Below are 17,966 nucleotides of genomic sequence, written 5' to 3'. Positions count from 1 at the left end.
GTAAGAAATTGAAGACAATTATGGGTGAATTTGAAAAGTGTAATTTTCAGCCATCAAGTAGTGAACTAGGGTTTGCTTGAGTTTGATTGAATTAAAGGTGAACATGAGCTTTAATGAGTTGAGTGATTATGTTTACATGTTTTGATTTAGTAAAACGTAACAAAATTAGTAAGTTAGGGTTTTGGACCTAGAGTTTTGGAAGCCAAAAATTAGAGAAATGCTCAAATGGTGTTTTTGACCTTGTTTGAGCTGAATAATGGTCATTTGTGACCAATTGAGGTATGTTGGAAGTGTTGGAATTGAATGGAAATTCAGATTGCTTAGGGCCATTATGCAGGCAGCAGGACCAAGGTCCCTTTTAGGGACCAAAATTAAAAATTTACCAACCCAATTGGTGTGAGGCAAATTGGGAATGAAACTAGACACAAAATGACACATTTTTCATTTAGGAATCATGCCCAAAAAGTGACTAAAACCTAGTGAACAAATTGACCAAATCCGGAATTAGGTATGCTGCCTTGTACAAAAATGACCAAATGAACAGTCTATTCATTTGGCCATAACTTGGGCTAGGCAGGTCTAAATGACCTGAAATTTTACCAGTGGAAAGCTGAGATATACAACTAAAACTTTGATGAAGAAGAAAAACCCAAATTATGCCCTTAACCAAGTCATTTAGCCACCCAAATTTGGTGACCTAAAACTGCCAGAACTCAGAAATTTGCCTAGAAATCTGGGTAAGTCCAATCCGGTAGCTATGATTTAAATGGCTATAACTTGAGCTACAAAACTTTAATTAGAGTGATTCAAAGAGGAGAATACAGTTAAGACAATAAGGAACAATTTCTATATAGAAAACGTAGCCAAATTCTAACAGCAAAATGACCAATGGAATAGTGTAACAGAAGACACCAAAACTGAAAATTTGCAAATTTTGCCTAAAAGACTTAAGTTTTGAGAAAACAACCAAAACCAACAAAATTGGTGACCAAAATGTGGTATGTAAGTATAGTTGGAATTCTCATACCCATTAATCCTTAGAAAGTCAACAAAATGACTTAAATAGTGTAGTGAATAGTAACACCGAAACACAAATTTTAAAGAACGTCAAGTTTAGCGTATTAAAGCTAGGTAAAAGTAAATTTGAAATTATTTTTGGATTTATAATAAGTTATGATACTGAAGCACTATGAAATTGTGTGTTTCAGTGGACAAGAATACCGGGAAAGAACCCGAGGGATCGAGTCAAGGCCAAGAGGCGACTCGTATAAGGTTTGTGCACAACATAGAATTTCTATAAATTTTCTTCTACACATTATTTTGAATAAATTGAAAAATTGAATTGTGACACCATTGTCTTGAAATATTTACTATACTTCTGATTTAAATTGTTGAAAGATTAATTGGTTGTGTTTAAAATGGAAATAAATGTTTAGTAAATTGTTAAGATAGTTTTGAAACTATAGTGTCATGACCATATATTTGAATACCTCACTAGCATGACTAGTGAGGGAAATCAGTTTCAAATTTTGATTCCTTCTCTGGCTGAAGTGTTGAGGTGTGTGCCAGTAGAAGAAAAAAAAGAATGGGTTCCCATATATTTGAGCTAGCTAGCCTTGTGTTGTGACTTCTCATTAGCCTCTGGCTATTGAGATGATATTTGTTTCGAATGGTATGATATAACTGTGTGTTTTTATGAAATTTGTTTTGAGACTTTTGAAATGAAATTGTTTGGATTAAAATCTTATAAATCATGTTTTGGATTTGTATTTCATGTTCAGTTTAATTTTTGAATAAATATGATTTAAATTCCGCATAAAGATTATTTTACTATGTTGTGCACCACTGAGTCCTAGTACTCAGCGATGGCTGTTGTTGCTGTCGCAGATATAGAGACTAGAGGAGCAGCAGAGTGAGCTGCTGAGGATTGAGGAGCTACCTACTCTGAAGTTCATCGGGTATATTTTATACCCTGATTGTAAAAATTATTTTGATGTATGTAATGTATGTAAATGTAGAAATTAGTCATGAGCAGTTGTATAAAACTTGTAATAAATTTTAGTTTGGATTTTTCCTTAATGTAAATTTTTGTAATGATGTATATAATTTATTTTATCTTTAATGAAATATGAATGGAAGTATTTTATTTTAATTTAAATGAAATTCATTAATAGTATTTTGATGATTGTTGAATTTTGAAAATTGAGAAATGATGTTGAAATTGGTTGGAATGGTTGTGAAATTGATGAAGTTGTTGAGATAAATCATTGGAAGTGCTTTTTATAGGTATTTGAAGAACTGTTTTCTCAAAATATAGACGGTACTCTGCTGAAATTTTTATAAAATTTGCGGAAAAATAAAATGGAACAAAAATTTTAACTAGTTTTCAAACTCTAATTAAATGTTTTAATACCTAGTAGAAAATGCTCACCACTTATGAAAGTAAGAAAATTATTTTAAAATCCCTTGTAGGGTGCTTAATGAGTTATCGGTAGGTGAAGTTCAGTAGTTCATTAGGTATTCTACGGGACCATGTTATGCCTTACAGAGGGGTAAGATGTGATAGCTTATGTCCCATTTGGCTATCTCGTGCTAGTAAAGACCCAATACAATCAAAAGTGACTGATAGATAAAGCTCCAATGGATCACCATACCTTAGACAAACAAGTACTGGCAGGCTGGTGACATACTCCTTGATTGTATCAAAGGCCTGCTAGTGCTTATTTTTTCATATGAACTCACTCTCCTGTTTAAGCCTTAACAGGTTAGAGAATTCTTTTTCTTTACCTACAAAATTAGATATGAATGTTTTTAAGTAATTTACCTACCTCAAGAATCTCTACAACTGTTTCTTAGTCTGGGGCAATTTAGCTTCTACATGGCTTTGGTTTTGTCCTGATCTACTTCTATTCCCTTTTGATGTACCAGGAAACCAAAGAAGTTTCTGGCTTTGACACCAAAGGCACACTTAAGGGAATTTATCTTTAGTTGATACTGCCTCATCCTCTAGAAGATTTTCCTCAAATGCACTTATATTCTTCAGGCCAAAAGGCATGACCAGCCATTCCAATGTCCCAATGGAATCAAGACACCTGAATGCAATCTTTGACACATCTTTTAGAGCAATGAAGATTTGATTGTAGCCTCAGAAACTATCTAGAAAGGATAGTTGTTAATTTTGGTTGCATCATCAATGAGCATCTCTGCAATTGGCATCACACACATGTCCTTTGGTGTTGTAAAATTCAAGTCTCTAAAATTAATATAGACTCACAATTTTTCATTCTTCTTACCATAGGTACAATATTAGATAACCATGGACTGTACCTAGTTGGTCTGATGAATCCCACTTTTAAGAGTTTTTTATTATCTCTTCTTTGACCTTCAGGATTACCTCCCTTGACATTCTCCTAGGTACCTGGTGGTGAGGTTTCTATTCAAGCTTAATAGGCAACCTGTGTTCCACTAAGCTTCTTTAGAGATCTAGCATCTCATGGTAATCCTAGGCAAAATAATCTTTGTATTCATGAAGCAACGAGGTTATTTTCTATTTTAGATCTTTCTTTAATAAAGAGCTTATATAAGTTACCTGTGGTCCTTCAGGTGAGCCTAAGTTTAACTCCTTTAGAGGATCTTATACACCAGTCAATATGTCATCCAGCTTTATAGGTGCTGGGTCTAGGTCCTGAAGTTGTAGTTCTCTAGGTTCCTCCTCCTTTAGTTGTTTTTCATATATGACCTTAGCTCTTTAAATCTCCAGGATCTCTTCCATCTCTATTCTGTCAAGGAACTACTGCATCTAAACTCTAGAAATGATAGTTGCAACTATTGCCAACTCCTACTGAGTGTGTTTGCTACTCATCCTAGAGCTCTTCAATTAAAGGTTCCTTCATCTACCGATGGTAAGGCATGATTGCAAGTGTTTTTTGGTCTTTCTCTGTTAATTCCTCTTATTCCTCCTCTTACTTCTGTTCTGTAGGTGAGGGTACCACTATGGTCTTAGCATGCACCACATGACTTCCTCCAAGGGCATTGTGAGCTAGTGCCCCCTGAGCTTTCTTCTTAAGGAACTAAATGGGACTGATATCTGCATCATAGTATTGGGCCTCAATTGCTTCTAATTTACTCACAAAAGGCGTAGCATCTGCTTATACCACCTCTACATCACTCCCTTTCCAAAACAGTAAAAATTGGTGAAAGGAGGAAGGAATGTACCAATTTGCATGTATCTAATCCCTCCCCAACAGAGCTTGATAAGTTATTGTAGAATGAATAATAAAAAATACAGTATTAGAAGACTTACTCCTTATAGTTACCTCCACTGGCAGGACACTGAGAGTCTTAGATATAACTCCAATAAAAACTGATATTGAGACATCAGTGGTGATTAGGTCCTCTTTTGTTTTTCCCAATGTCAACAGCATCCTGAGTGGCATAATGTTAAGTGTTAACCCATTATCAATCAACACCCTAAAAGTGGGACAACAATTGAGATGAGCCATTATGTACAAAGGACGCAAGTTCCTAGTTATTTTTTAGATAGCATGTCAATTGTAACTTTCTTTGGCTCCCTTAGATTGGTGCATTGTATGGTAACTCCACTGCACACTTCAACTTCTAAGGGATCTGCTGGTTTCTCAGGAACCTCCTCAGGCTCTTCCACCATCACCTTCTAGAAAGCAAAAGGTAATAGTAAGTACGTAACATTATAATCAATAGGTAGTTTCTGACCTCTCTTTCCTTAGTGTGGCACCTTCTCTAAACTTCCCACTTACTCTGAATCCTTTATCGCCTTTCTGTTGATTTTGCTTTTTAGCAAAGATTTTCCTTTCTCAACTTCTTTTCATCTTTTTTCTGTTGCCCTCTGCCTCTGAAGCCTCCTCTTCTATGTTTGGCTCAATAGCCATGTAAATTTAGGATGGCACACCACCTTCCAGTTTTTGCTCGATTGTATTGGGGGTGGTGCCACAATCCTAGGGAGGTATGGCAGGTGTGAGATTTTTGGCCTTCTGAGGAAAGTGGTCCGGCTAACAACTAGCTTTCCTATTGACTCCTTTGATACCTAGGTATCTGTTGGAACTCTGGTACCTGTCACCTTAGTACCTGTCATCTAGGTACCTATCACCTGGCCACTTCTTGGATAGTGATTTAAATTGGAGGCATCTCTTGATTGGGCCCCTAGCAACCCTTGGGAAAGTACCATAGGCTGAATACATGTGAAAGGGACTTCTAGATTTCTGGATTATCTCAATTTGAACCTATAATCTTCTCAGTTCATTGATGATGCCTCTTAAACCCATAGTGGATGTGTTGATGGCAGCCATAGGAGGAAATGGATCATCATTATGAGCATTACCTCCTTTTTCTCAGGGAACTTCTAGACACCTTTGTTGATACGGTCCTGGATCACTCCCCTGAGAGCCCAACAGCGATTGGTGTTGTGATTCTAGGAGTCATTGTACTTACAGTAATTATGGACTTGCCTCTTAGGCTCCTTTGCACCTTTGGGTACCACTTCAGACTCTTTTGGCCTAGAGACCTTACCATCAACAGGTAACAGAATATGCAAATTAAACTTTTCAGCTAATGACTGAATCAGCAAAATAATCTTCTCCATATTTACATTAATTTTGTCAAAAGCTATATCCATCCGCCTTCTATGCCCTTCTCCAGGACATCAGCTATGTTTGCTATGAGGTTTCTTTAAGTAATAACAAAAACTAAAACACCTTGCTCTTGGTTTAGAGCATCAGTCAAGGTATATACAGTTTCTAAAACATCTAGATTCTGCACCACTTCTCCATGGGTAGCTGATCCTTTCTCAAATTGTTCCACTATGAGAGGAACTTGAAGATTTGGGCCAACTGTAATAGGACTATCCTCTGTGTTCTGAGACCTAGTGGTTTCTTTGCCAAGAGCACTTATGGTTTTTGTAGGCATGGTGTTGCCTGCACAAACAGTATGAAAACAGTAATGTTGAATGAAATGAGACCGTTGTCCCACTGGGCATATCAAAAATTATTTGCTAATTTTTGGCCAAGAACAGTGGAAATGGTGTAGAACGATGTTTTGACACTGTAGGAGATGTGTTCTACTGGGCGTGCCAAAAATTGTTTGCCAATTTTTAGTGAAGAACAATAGAAATTAGTGTAGAACGATGCTTTAACACTATAGGAGATGTGTCCCACTAGGTGTGGTAAAAATTGTTTCCTATTTAGGAAGCAATTTGGTTGTCTCATAGCTTACGAATGTGCGAGCATGCCAAATACTAAATATATCACTTGAAATTATGCTATGACTTCTCGAATCAAACGATTGTAGGGATGGACTTTACTATAAATCTCACAAATAACAAGTAATTAAAAGTAAGAAAACTGGAATTGAATGCTTTGATTTCTTAAAAGAAAAGTATAAAACTTAAAATTAAATGCAAGAGCATTGAAAAAATAAAAGACTGCTACAGTCTGGTTGAGTTGTTATTGTTTGATATTGTTGGGGGGGGGGGGGGGTGGGGGGGTGCTGCATTGCAAGTATCTGGAAGACTCCTAGAAGACTCTGAAACACACTTTGTCACCTTTCTGTAGTTACTTGTAGTCATATGTCTACTCATTGGAACTGCTTAGAACCGCTTAAAATTACCGTCAACTCCCTTCTTTCAGATAACCAACTAATAACTATTATTAATTTAATTATTAATTATATCAGGCCATAAGAAAATAAAATTAATTAAATTAATTTCACAAAAAATTAATTCAGTTAATTCTTAAACTTAAAAATAATTAATAAATAAAATATTTTTTTGTGTAAACACTTACTTTCCGACTTTAATGGTATATATATATCTTAAAACATAGATTAATAAGTGGTGATGGACAAAAATAAAATTAAAATTAAAAAAGAAAAAAAATTATATAGTTGAGATTATATTATTCTATGTATAAATTATTATGCTTTCCTTATTATTATAAGTTTATTTTTTTGACGCATATATATATAAAAGAATATAAGAATAAATTAAAAATTAAAAAAAAACACCAGAAATAAATAATCACAGTAGAATAAAATATCAAAACACTATTATTAAAGAGTAAATTGTATTTTATTATAAATTGTTCTTTTATATATGTGTGTGTGTGTGAAAAAATAAATTTATAATAATAATGATATATTTTGGTATCTTTTAACATGCTGTCCTACTTTTTTTTTTAAATAGTAAATTTTCTAAATTATAAAGAATGCTTGAGTCGCTTTTAAATTTTTATTTAAATTTTTTATTTTTAATTGAATTTTTAAATTATTATTTATTTATTTTAATATTTAAACTGTTTAAGTGTTCATAAATGAATTTAAATTATTTTTTACTATTTTTATTTTCCTGTTATTATCATCTTAATTGTTTTTGAATTATTTATATATTCAATTACCAAATTTACATTAATTATTATAATTTTTCTTAAAACAACTGTAAAATGAGTATATTTTATGATAAAATAACTTTTATTTTATAAATAAATTTTATTTTATACACCAACATTATATTAATGAAATATCAGAAAAAAAATATAATAATGAAAAGTTATTATTATTATTATTATTATTATTATTATTATTATTATTATTATTATTATTATCTTAAAAACATTAAAAAAATAATATCTATAGACTTTTTATATTTTATATATTTAGATTTGCAGTGTATTAAATATGTAAATTTTATGTGTAAGTAATAAATAATTAAATTTGTTTTGCTCTTAAATTTTGATATAATTTAAAATATATTTAATTAATTTTTAAAAAATAAAAATTGCTCTAAAACATTGTGCATATAAATTATTTTTATACTATAGTAATAGTGTTAGACTTTTTTCTTATATTGGTTTTTTTTATTAATATTACTTTATCTTCTTTTATAACTAAACTCTAAAATTAAATATTTTTATTATTAATTTATATTTTATTTAATGAAATATAATAAGTAAAAAATAAATTTTATATTATTAATATTAATTGGTCTTAAAAAAAATTATATACACATATTTAATATTAATATAGTTAATTATTAAAATTTTATTTCAAATGAATTGATTAAGTGCTTTTAATTAATAATTTTTGATAGATTATAATGGTTTTCTTTATTAGATGTAATATGATATTTATAATATTATAAAAATGTAGTGAATATATTTTTAATATAAATATTTTTTCTATTGATTAACCATATTAACATGATATATATATATATATATATATATATATATATATATATATATATATATATATATATATATATATATATATATATATATATAACTTATCTTATAATAATTAAGAGGGCAACTATTAAGTAATTTATAACTTACATGTAGAATTAGTAACTTAATTACAATTTAAAGTAATTAAATAACTAATGAAAAAAAGGAAAAAAATTAATGAAATTAAATAAATTATATTTTATAAATAAATTAATTGAATAAAAATAATTATTATTTTTATCTTTTATTAAAAAAGTAATATAATGATTTTAAATAACAACTTTAATTATAAAACTTTTAGTTTTGACAATTAATTGTTAAAGAAAATAATAATTTAAATCATAAAAATTAAAATTAGATAATAATGATAATAATAATGATATTTAAAAGAAAATAAAAGAGAATTAAATGTAATATATATATATATATAGCAAGTAGGTTTTCTTTTAGTACTGTCATATAAAATTTCAAATAAATTACATTTATACCAAGTGGCAAATTTTAATTTAATTTATTGATAGCAATTATTTCATTATTTCCTAAATGGTTATAATTAAAATTAAATTTATTGATGACAATTATTCAGTATTTCATAAATGGTTATAATATATAATTGTTATTTAATTTATTGATAGCAATTATTTTAGTATTTATTAAATGATTATAATATATAATTATTACTTAATTTAATTTTCTAAATACAATCTAAATTTTACTCTTAATTAATTTAACCTATCAAATTCTAGTAATACAGCATCAAAGTGACTTTGGACATTTTACTAAATAAACAAAATATTATAAATAAAGTAAAAATTATTTTCCAAGTATATTGTTTCGTAATTAAAATAATTATCAAAATTTCAAAACATACAATTATTTTTATCCAAACTTTCTAAAAAAGATAACAATAATAATCATTTACTTTAATCACCCAATTAAAATCCAAATACCAATTCTACATTAATTTTCACTTTTCAACTATAAATAATAGTAAATTATTTATATATTTCCTAAACTGTTATAATTTATAATTATTATTTAATTTAATTTTTTAAATGCAATCCAAATTTTGCTTTTTAATTAATTTAAGCTTTCAAATTTAAATAATAAAAAAGAATTAATTATGCTGAAAATCAAAATTTTGATAGTTTAAAAGAATTAATTATCTTTGATTTAGATAGTTAACTGTCCACTAATTTCAACATTAAATTGTGTTAACTAATTTTAAAGTTTTTTAAAAGAAAAAAGAGGAAGGTTAACAATAATTTTTTATTTTTTATATTTTATAAACAGTTGTAATATATAACTCCTTAATTAATTTAGCCTTTCAAATTTAAATAATCTTAATATTTATTAATGAAAATTAAATATTTGAATCTTTGTGAGAAATTAATAATTGATTTTTTTTTTTAAATATGTTCAATTATTAAAAGTAATATAACATCAAGGCGATTTTGGATATTTTACTAAAAATATAAAATATTATAAGTAAAGTAAAATTTTTTTTTTCTAAATAGAATGTCTCCTCACCAAAATAATTATTAAAATTTCAAAGCTTACAATTTTGGCAATAGTAAGTGCTGCTAAATTGGTAATTGTAACTACTTCATTTTTATTTAATTTTTTTAAATTTGAAATTAATTGTTCACCAACTCAAAATGTTGAAAATCAAAATCTTTAAAATTTTAAAAAGTTAATTTTCTTTAATTTGGATAGTCAATTATCCACTAATTTTTAAATTTAAACAAAAAAAAAAAGAAATGTCAACTTAAAATTTTTTTTTTAATTCTCTAATCGGTTCTAATATATAATTGTGGGTATTTATGTAATTACAAAGTAAGGTAAACTTTTTATGGACAATGCCATGTGGCAATACAATGGAAAATATCATGTGACAATACTATGAAAAAAATATCATATAATAGTCTCTTAAAAATATTTATCTTAGATAAATTACTAAGTTAATGTATTTTAAATTTTTAATTGTTATCCTTAAATAAAAATAAAAATAAAAACAAAAACAAAAACAAAGAGCCTAACCATATAGCTAAGTGTGCTTTAAAAAAAAAAATTGAAAAATGAGTAAACAATAAATACTCCAGCATTAAATTAACCACTAAAAATTCAAATTATTTAATAACAAAATCCAATTACTTTTATTGAAATAAAAACATTTGTTTGAACATAAATACCTAATCACTATTTACAAAAGAAATATATACGTGTCTTATATAATAAATATGAATTAAGACTAATTTTATTCGTTGGAAGGTTTTTTATTTTTTCATATTTTTTATATGTATCTATTGATTTTATTTTCTTTAACTTCCAATAAAATAAAATCCCTTCATTCCAATTGCAAGCAAAGTCTTGTAATGACATTTTATTAAAGTAAGACTATGACTTAAGCTTAACTATCTCATGATGCATAATGGCAGCTCCAATTTCAGTTATAAAAACGCAAGTATATTAAAGTGACAAAAATTCAGCAGTTAGCTTTGAATAATTGGAGTAATGGAGAATCGGGTTTATAGTCAACGTACAAGTGATCTAATTAACATGATGAGATTAATCCAACAATGTTAATGCAGTGGGTAAGAATGGAAATTCTCGTTCTTTATTAATTAGAGATCTATATAAGAGAATTATGTGATTTTTTTTTGTCAATATATAGAATACACGCACACACAGATTAGTGATAGAGATTAACTATTTTTAAATTCATAACAATTTTAATAGCGTCCTTATTCTTATATAATTCATACACACACATACTGCACATTCAAAATGCAATTTCGAAATGAAAATACGTCAAAATAATGTGGTGGACTGTGTTTTTAAAGTCATCCAAAACGAAAATTTAATCTTGATATATGAAAATAGATTTAACCATACCTGTAATAAAATAAAATAAAAACAATGGAGCTTAACACTTCCCTTAGGAGCAAGAATTTCCTAGGGATCCTAACTTATTGAAATTTGGGGTTTCTTGGGTTAGGCTATCCGAGACAAACTGGCAAATGGTCCTAATTTATTTCCAAAAATGTTGAAATACAAAGAGATGAGAGTTAGGTCGACTAATATATTTCCCAAAAAAAAGGTCGACTAATATATAGACAGAATCTACGTGGTGGATCCAGAACCCTTCCACACATGTTCTTATGACCCAAAATGTCCAATGTGCTTGGGAGCAGACGGTCACACTCGCAGACCTCCCACCTACCCACTTATTTTCCCACGAAAAAATTACTCGTTTAGACATAGTCAAAAACATTGAAAGCTCGTTTTGTCTCCAATCTACTACACAAATACCAGTTCGTTTGATTTGCTTTCAAAAATAAAAATTGGAATGGATGTCTTTGAATATCGAGGCCCGCGATTAAACTCAGTTTGCTGTTTAAAAAAAAAAAAAAAAAGGAAAACTCTTTAAATGGTGCGCATGTTCCCAAAAAAATTAACCAAATATATATGGTACCCTTTTCTTAAAAAAAAAAAAAATTATTATAGCTTAAAAAATGGAAATGTATTGGGCTGTAAAGAAAGCCCAATAAAGTGGGGTCGCTAGTCACAGTTGTTAAACGGCCTTTGAATATAAAAGGAGCTAGCAGCTGCATCGCAAAATGCAAGACCGACATTACCCATTTTATAAAATCTCTCAGAATCACGAGTCCCTCCTTCTCCTTGTGTCTTCTCTGGTGTTAGAGTGAGTTTTTGTTGTCTTTTTATTGCTAGAACAGAGGAATAACATGGCAAAGATATTTTTAGTTTTCTTCATCATTTCCCTAGTCATAGCCATGCCATGGACACAAGCTTTCCCTTTAGACAACTGGCCTCAGGGACGCAAAGCCCAGAAGAAGACTATAACCAATCTCCAATTCTTTTTCCACGACACAGTTAGTGGCAAGAACCCTAGTGCTATCAAGGTGGCTCAGTCCACTGACACCGAAAAATCTCCCACTCTTTTTGGTGCTATTATGATGGCAGATGACCCTTTAACTCAAGGACCAGATCCCAACTCCAGGTTGTTGGGTCGAGCACAAGGGCTTTATGCTTCAGCTGGACAGAGTGAATTGTGCCTTATCATGGCCATGAACTTCGCCTTCACCGATGGTATCTATAATGGTAGCTCTATCACCGTCCTTGGCAAGAACTCAGCCATGAGTCCTGTACGTGAGATGCCGATCGTTGCCGGGACTGGGCTTTTCCGGTTGGCTCGTGGATATGCAATTGCGAAGACGCATTGGTTTGATATTACTACTGGAGATGCTATAGTTGGCTATAATGTTACAGTAGTTCACTAGATATCTTTACATCTCTCCAGTGATATTGCTAGTGCTTGTGTTTTTAGTTTTATATTCGGTTTTAATTCATTGCCATTTTCCATTTTTATAGCTTACTCGAGCCGTTGTGTTAAAGTAGTTTGCTATAATGGTGATCGCTAGCTTCCTATATTAATAAATATTTTCTATCAAAAAAATAAATATAAACTTTGGTTCAATTCTTTAAGGATAGTGCTTTTTATTAGGTTTGATATAAGTTGGTTAATTTGCTATGATAAATCTAATCAGGTTTTTTTTTTTTTTTTTAAGAAAAATCAAGTCAGTTCATTGATTTTATGGATAAATGCCCTAAAACGGAAAGTAGGGTTTTCATCTCAGTTTCGATTTTCGTTTTATTTTAGATCAAATTGATTTGGTTTAATTTAATTACTTAAAAATTATTTCTTTAAAAAAAATTTTGTTTTGAATCAAAACAGATAGAAACCATCCAATCTGGTTTGATTAGTAAGGGAGGGAGATAGTTATAATTCAGTTCAGGCTAATTCTCCACGGTCTAGTCTCAGCCTTGGACTGATTTCGGGGTGTGCGTTTGATTTAAAAAGGTTCAAAATTGACAATATCAGTCCAATTCTAATTTTGATTCTGATTCTCGTTTGCTTTTGGTTTGATTTAGATTTCACATAATCCATTGGTTGAATTTTTTTTTTAATCTTTTGCTTTAAAAAAATGTTCGAACTAGATTAAGCCATCGGTTGAATCGCTAGTTCCATTCTAATTCAATTCAAGGGGGAGGTACTAGATTAGGGGTGTGCAAATGGTCGTTTCGGTTCCAAACAGGACTGAACTGATAAAATTGAAAATAAAAAATAAAAAATTTTAAAAATCAAACCAAATCGATCATTAAGAGGGAACCGAACCAACCAAACCGATAAATATTGGTTCGGTTCGGTTTTAAACTGATCAAACTGAATTTTTCAAGATTTTATATTTTTAACATTAAATCTCAATAACAAAAACAACAAAAAAAAATTTAGAAATCAAAACTCAAAAATCATGGGGTTTTCTTGATATATATATATATATATATATATATATATATATATAATATTTCTGTTCGGTTCAATTTTTTTTTATTTCTATGAAAATAATCGAACCAAACTAAGTAAACCAAATTGACTCGGTTATATTCGATTTTTCTGTTTAAATCGAAATCTGCTCACCCCTAGACTAGACTTCCCCAAGATGATTCCAATAATGTCGATCCCAAGTTTAATTGGTAAGTTCCAATCTGGTTTTATATTCATCATGGATCGTAATCAGATCGATGGTAGTCATAGCCATAGTCTAGCTCTATCCTAGAATCACACTGGTCTAACCTAGAATCAAAGCCAGTCTGAAATGGTTTGACAAAAATCGATTTTGGATTAAAGCTAAACCAGTGACCATGACTATTCTATAACACCATCTGACCACTTGTCACCATAGCAATTGTCACTCCATTATTATTACTATTATTATAAATAAAGTAAATATTAAAATGAAATTATTATTACATTATTTTCATTTTTATATTAAAACTATATATATATATATATATATATATATATATATATATATATATATATATATATATATAATTCATTATATATTTAATTGCATTACTTCCAAATAAATATAGCCTTAAATTCAGCAGTTAATATGTTTTTCTTGTCCAGATTAAATTTATATTTCCGCATCTCAAATATCTGCACTAAATTATTAGTTTAATATATTTTAAAATTTTATTATTCTGCAAAATAGTTTAATATATTTTAAAATTTTAATTGTTATCCTCAAATAAAGGAACAACATAGCCACATAGGTCTCTTGTTTATTATTATTATTATTATTATTATTATTATTATTATTATCTAAGTATGCTTGATCAGAAATGAAGACACATGTTGACGGAAAACAATGAATATTCAAGAATTATATTTGCTACTAATAATTCAAATTATTTAATTACAAATCTAGTTACCGTTATTGAAACAACCATTTTTGTTTATGGTCCTGTTTGACAGTAATTTAAAATAAAAGTATTCAAGAAAAATAATTATTAGATTAGTTAATAAATATAAAATAATAATATTATTTTATTGACCTTAGTCAAAACGCTCTCCTAATCTGTAAAAGTTGAAAGAAATAATTTTTCATGAACTACTCCCTTAATCTCTAAATATTAGTGTAAACATTATACTATCAAATAATATAAATATGATAAAAAATATTAAATGTTACTTTAAAAATTATTGCTGCTCAATTATAAATACCTAATCACTATTTACCTATATATGTATATATATATTTAGTGGGCTAGCTAGAGTATGTCTTATACATTATAAATATGAATTAAAATTATTTTATCCATTCAAATGCTTTTATTTATTCATATTTTTTATATGTATCTACAGACTTCACTTTCTTTAATTCCTAATAATATAAAATCCCTTAATTCTAATTAGAACAAAAGTCACATTTTATTAAAGTAAAATTAAGGATTAAGCTTAACTATCTTTAAAAAAATGGTGGTGCTTAACTTATCTCCAAAAGCTAACTCAAAAAGAAAAAATACTAAAACTTTATAAAAAGTACATTATCCTTATTTTAAATTAGTGTAGGATATTAACATATCATCCCATATCTAAAATATTTAGAGTATGAAATACTTATGAAAAGCCTAATATTAATTAAAGAGGTTCTGATTTGATATCATTTTAAAAAAATAAGTTAACTCAATCCAAAAATTAATTTAAGTGTTTAAAACTTTATAAGTGGCACATTATTTCTATTATATTAACAAACTATCTTATGATGCCAGATAGCAATTCCAATTTTAGAAGGAAAAAAAAATACACATTAAGTGACCAAAATTCAGCAGTTGGCCTTAAATGGTTGTAGTGATGGAGAATTGGATTTGGGCCAATATTTAAGTGACATAGCTCATAACATAGAATTTAATGTGATGTAACTAATTAACACGAGGAATCTAACACCACAAGCATTTCCTAGGGATCCTAACTTGTTGAAAGTTTTGGTTTTCTTGGGTTAGGCTATCCAAGACAAACTGGCAAATGGACCTAATTTCTTTCCAAGAATGTTGAAATCCGAAGAGAGGTGAGTTAGGTCGACTAATATATAACCAGAAACTACGTGGTGGATCCAGAACACTGCCATTCATATTCATATAATCCAAATTTAATCTATTCTATATGTCCAGTATGCTTGGGGGCAGACAGTCACAGTCACAGTCACATGCATCCATCTACCCACTTATTTTTCCCACAAAAATTACTCAGATAGTCAAAAGCATTGAAAGCTCGTTTTGCCTCAAATCTACAACACAAATACCTGCTTGCTTGATTTGCTTTCAAAAATAAAAATTGTTTGATTTTCTTTTGAAAATCATGCAAGAAATTTTATTTGATTATTTTATATTGTTATTAATAAAAACTTTTTTTTTAATTCAGTGGATAAATATTTATTTTATAATGTAAGAGGTTATGAATTTCAAAATTTTATTAAAATAGAAAAATAATATTAATTACTAATGTTCGGACAACTGACACTATTAGCCTAAAAAAATCAAATGTGTTGGGCTGTAAACAAGGCCCAATAAAGGTGGGTCCCTAGTCCCAATTGTTGTTAAACGGCCTTTGAATATAAAAGGAGCTAGCAGTTGCATCGCAAAATGCAAGACCGACACACCCATTTTATAAAATCTCTCAGAATCACAAGTCCCTGGCTCTCCTTGTGTCTTGTCTGGTGTTAGAGTGAATTTTCTTGGCTTTTTATTGCTAGAGCTGAGGAAGAACATGGCAAAGTTATGTCTAGTTTTCTTCATCATTTCCCTAGTCATAGCCATGCCATGGGCGCAAGCTTTCCCTTTAGACAACTGGCCTCAGAGACACAGACCAGAAGGAAACTGTAACCAATCTCCAATTCTATTTACACGACACAGTTAGTGGCAAGAACCCTAGTGCTATCAAGGTGGCTCAGTCCGCTGACACCGAAAAATCTCCCACTCTTTTTGGTGCTATTATGATGGCAGATGATCCTTTAACTCAAGGACCAGATCCCAACTCCAAACTGGTGGGTCGAGCACAAGGGCTTTATGGTTCAGCTGGACAGAGTGAAGTCTGCCTTATCATGGCCATGAACTTCGCCTTCATTGATGGTATCTATAATGGTAGCTCTATCAGCCTCCTTGGCAAGAACTCAGCCATGAGTCCTGTACGTGAGATGCCGATCGTTGGCGGGACTGGGCTTTTCCGGCTGGCTCGTGGATATGCAATTGCGAAGACGCATTGGTTTGATATTACTACTGGAGATGCTATCGTTGGCTATAATGTTACAGTAGTTCACTAGATATCTTTGCCTCTCTCCTGTGATATTGCTTGCGCTTGTCTTTTCAGTTTTATATATTCAGCTTTAATTCACTGCCATTTTCCATTTTTATAGCTTACTACTCGAGTCGTTGTGTTAAAGTAATTTGGTGATCCTTGGCTTCGTATATTAATAAATATAAACTTTTGCTACCAAGAAATAAATATAAACTTTGACTAAATTGTTTCAGAATAGTGCCTTTTTATTTGGTTTAGTTGATATAGTTGGTTAATTTGCGTGATAAAATCTTGTCAGTTCATTTATTTTAATTTGCATGACTACTCAATTCATTATCAACCCGAAACACAACACATATGGTATGATCTACATATATGTATATATTTTTATTTTTAATTTATAATGCATCAGATTTATATAAATTTTTCTCACTAATTATATCATTATAAATTTTTTTTTATCTAAATTCAATCTATCATATATTCAAAATATAAATATATGAAATTCATATATTTAATAAGTAAATTCATTATTCTAGATAAAAATTTCCTTATCATTATATTCTCTATATTTTAATTTATAATTTAAAAATTATTTTTTTTTAAATCATTGCGAGGAGTATTTTTATCAAAATTTGGCCACCATTTGTGAAATGCTGATATGGCAGCCACAATAGATAAAATATGATGGATTATCATACAATGAAATTATTGTGAAGGGAATATAATATTTCTTTTTAACAATAAGGGATTCAATTTGATTACCACATCAACATTTTGACAAAGGACTGGCCGGATTTTAATAAAAGTGAAAATAAGTTCAATAATTTAAAAAAAAAAGTAATGAAAATTTAAAAATTATATTAAAATATAAAAATAAATGGTGATAAATAAACTGATTCTAATTGATAAATATATGTTAAGAATATTTTCAAATCAATTCATAAACTAATTAAGATTATCTCTTTTTTTAAAAAAATAAAATTATATTTTCTCTCAATGACTTTAAAAAATACACTAACTTTGATTGTTTTGTGAAAAATAATTTATAT

At 29.3% G+C, this 17,966-nt stretch overlaps 1 protein-coding gene and 1 pseudogene across 1 annotated transcript; both read left to right on the top strand.

Moving 5' to 3' along the window:
• The first annotated feature begins 11,897 nt into the window (after positions 1 to 11,897).
• LOC110642479 (dirigent protein 23-like) lies at positions 11,898 to 12,689 on the top strand. Its single transcript, XM_021794558.2, has one exon. The coding sequence runs from the start codon at positions 11,999 to 12,001 to the stop codon at positions 12,551 to 12,553; it is 555 nt and encodes a 184-aa protein (XP_021650250.2). The 5' UTR covers positions 11,898 to 11,998; the 3' UTR covers positions 12,554 to 12,689.
• A 3,591-nt stretch (positions 12,690 to 16,280) lies between these two features.
• Positions 16,281 to 17,044, top strand: LOC131180990 (dirigent protein 23-like; annotated as a pseudogene).
• The last annotated feature ends 922 nt before the right edge of the window (positions 17,045 to 17,966 follow it).

Source organism: Hevea brasiliensis, chromosome 6, assembly GCF_030052815.1.
Source record: "Hevea brasiliensis isolate MT/VB/25A 57/8 chromosome 6, ASM3005281v1, whole genome shotgun sequence".
NCBI lineage: Eukaryota > Viridiplantae > Streptophyta > Magnoliopsida > Malpighiales > Euphorbiaceae > Hevea > Hevea brasiliensis.
This window is presented reverse-complemented; position numbering and strand designations above follow the sequence as displayed.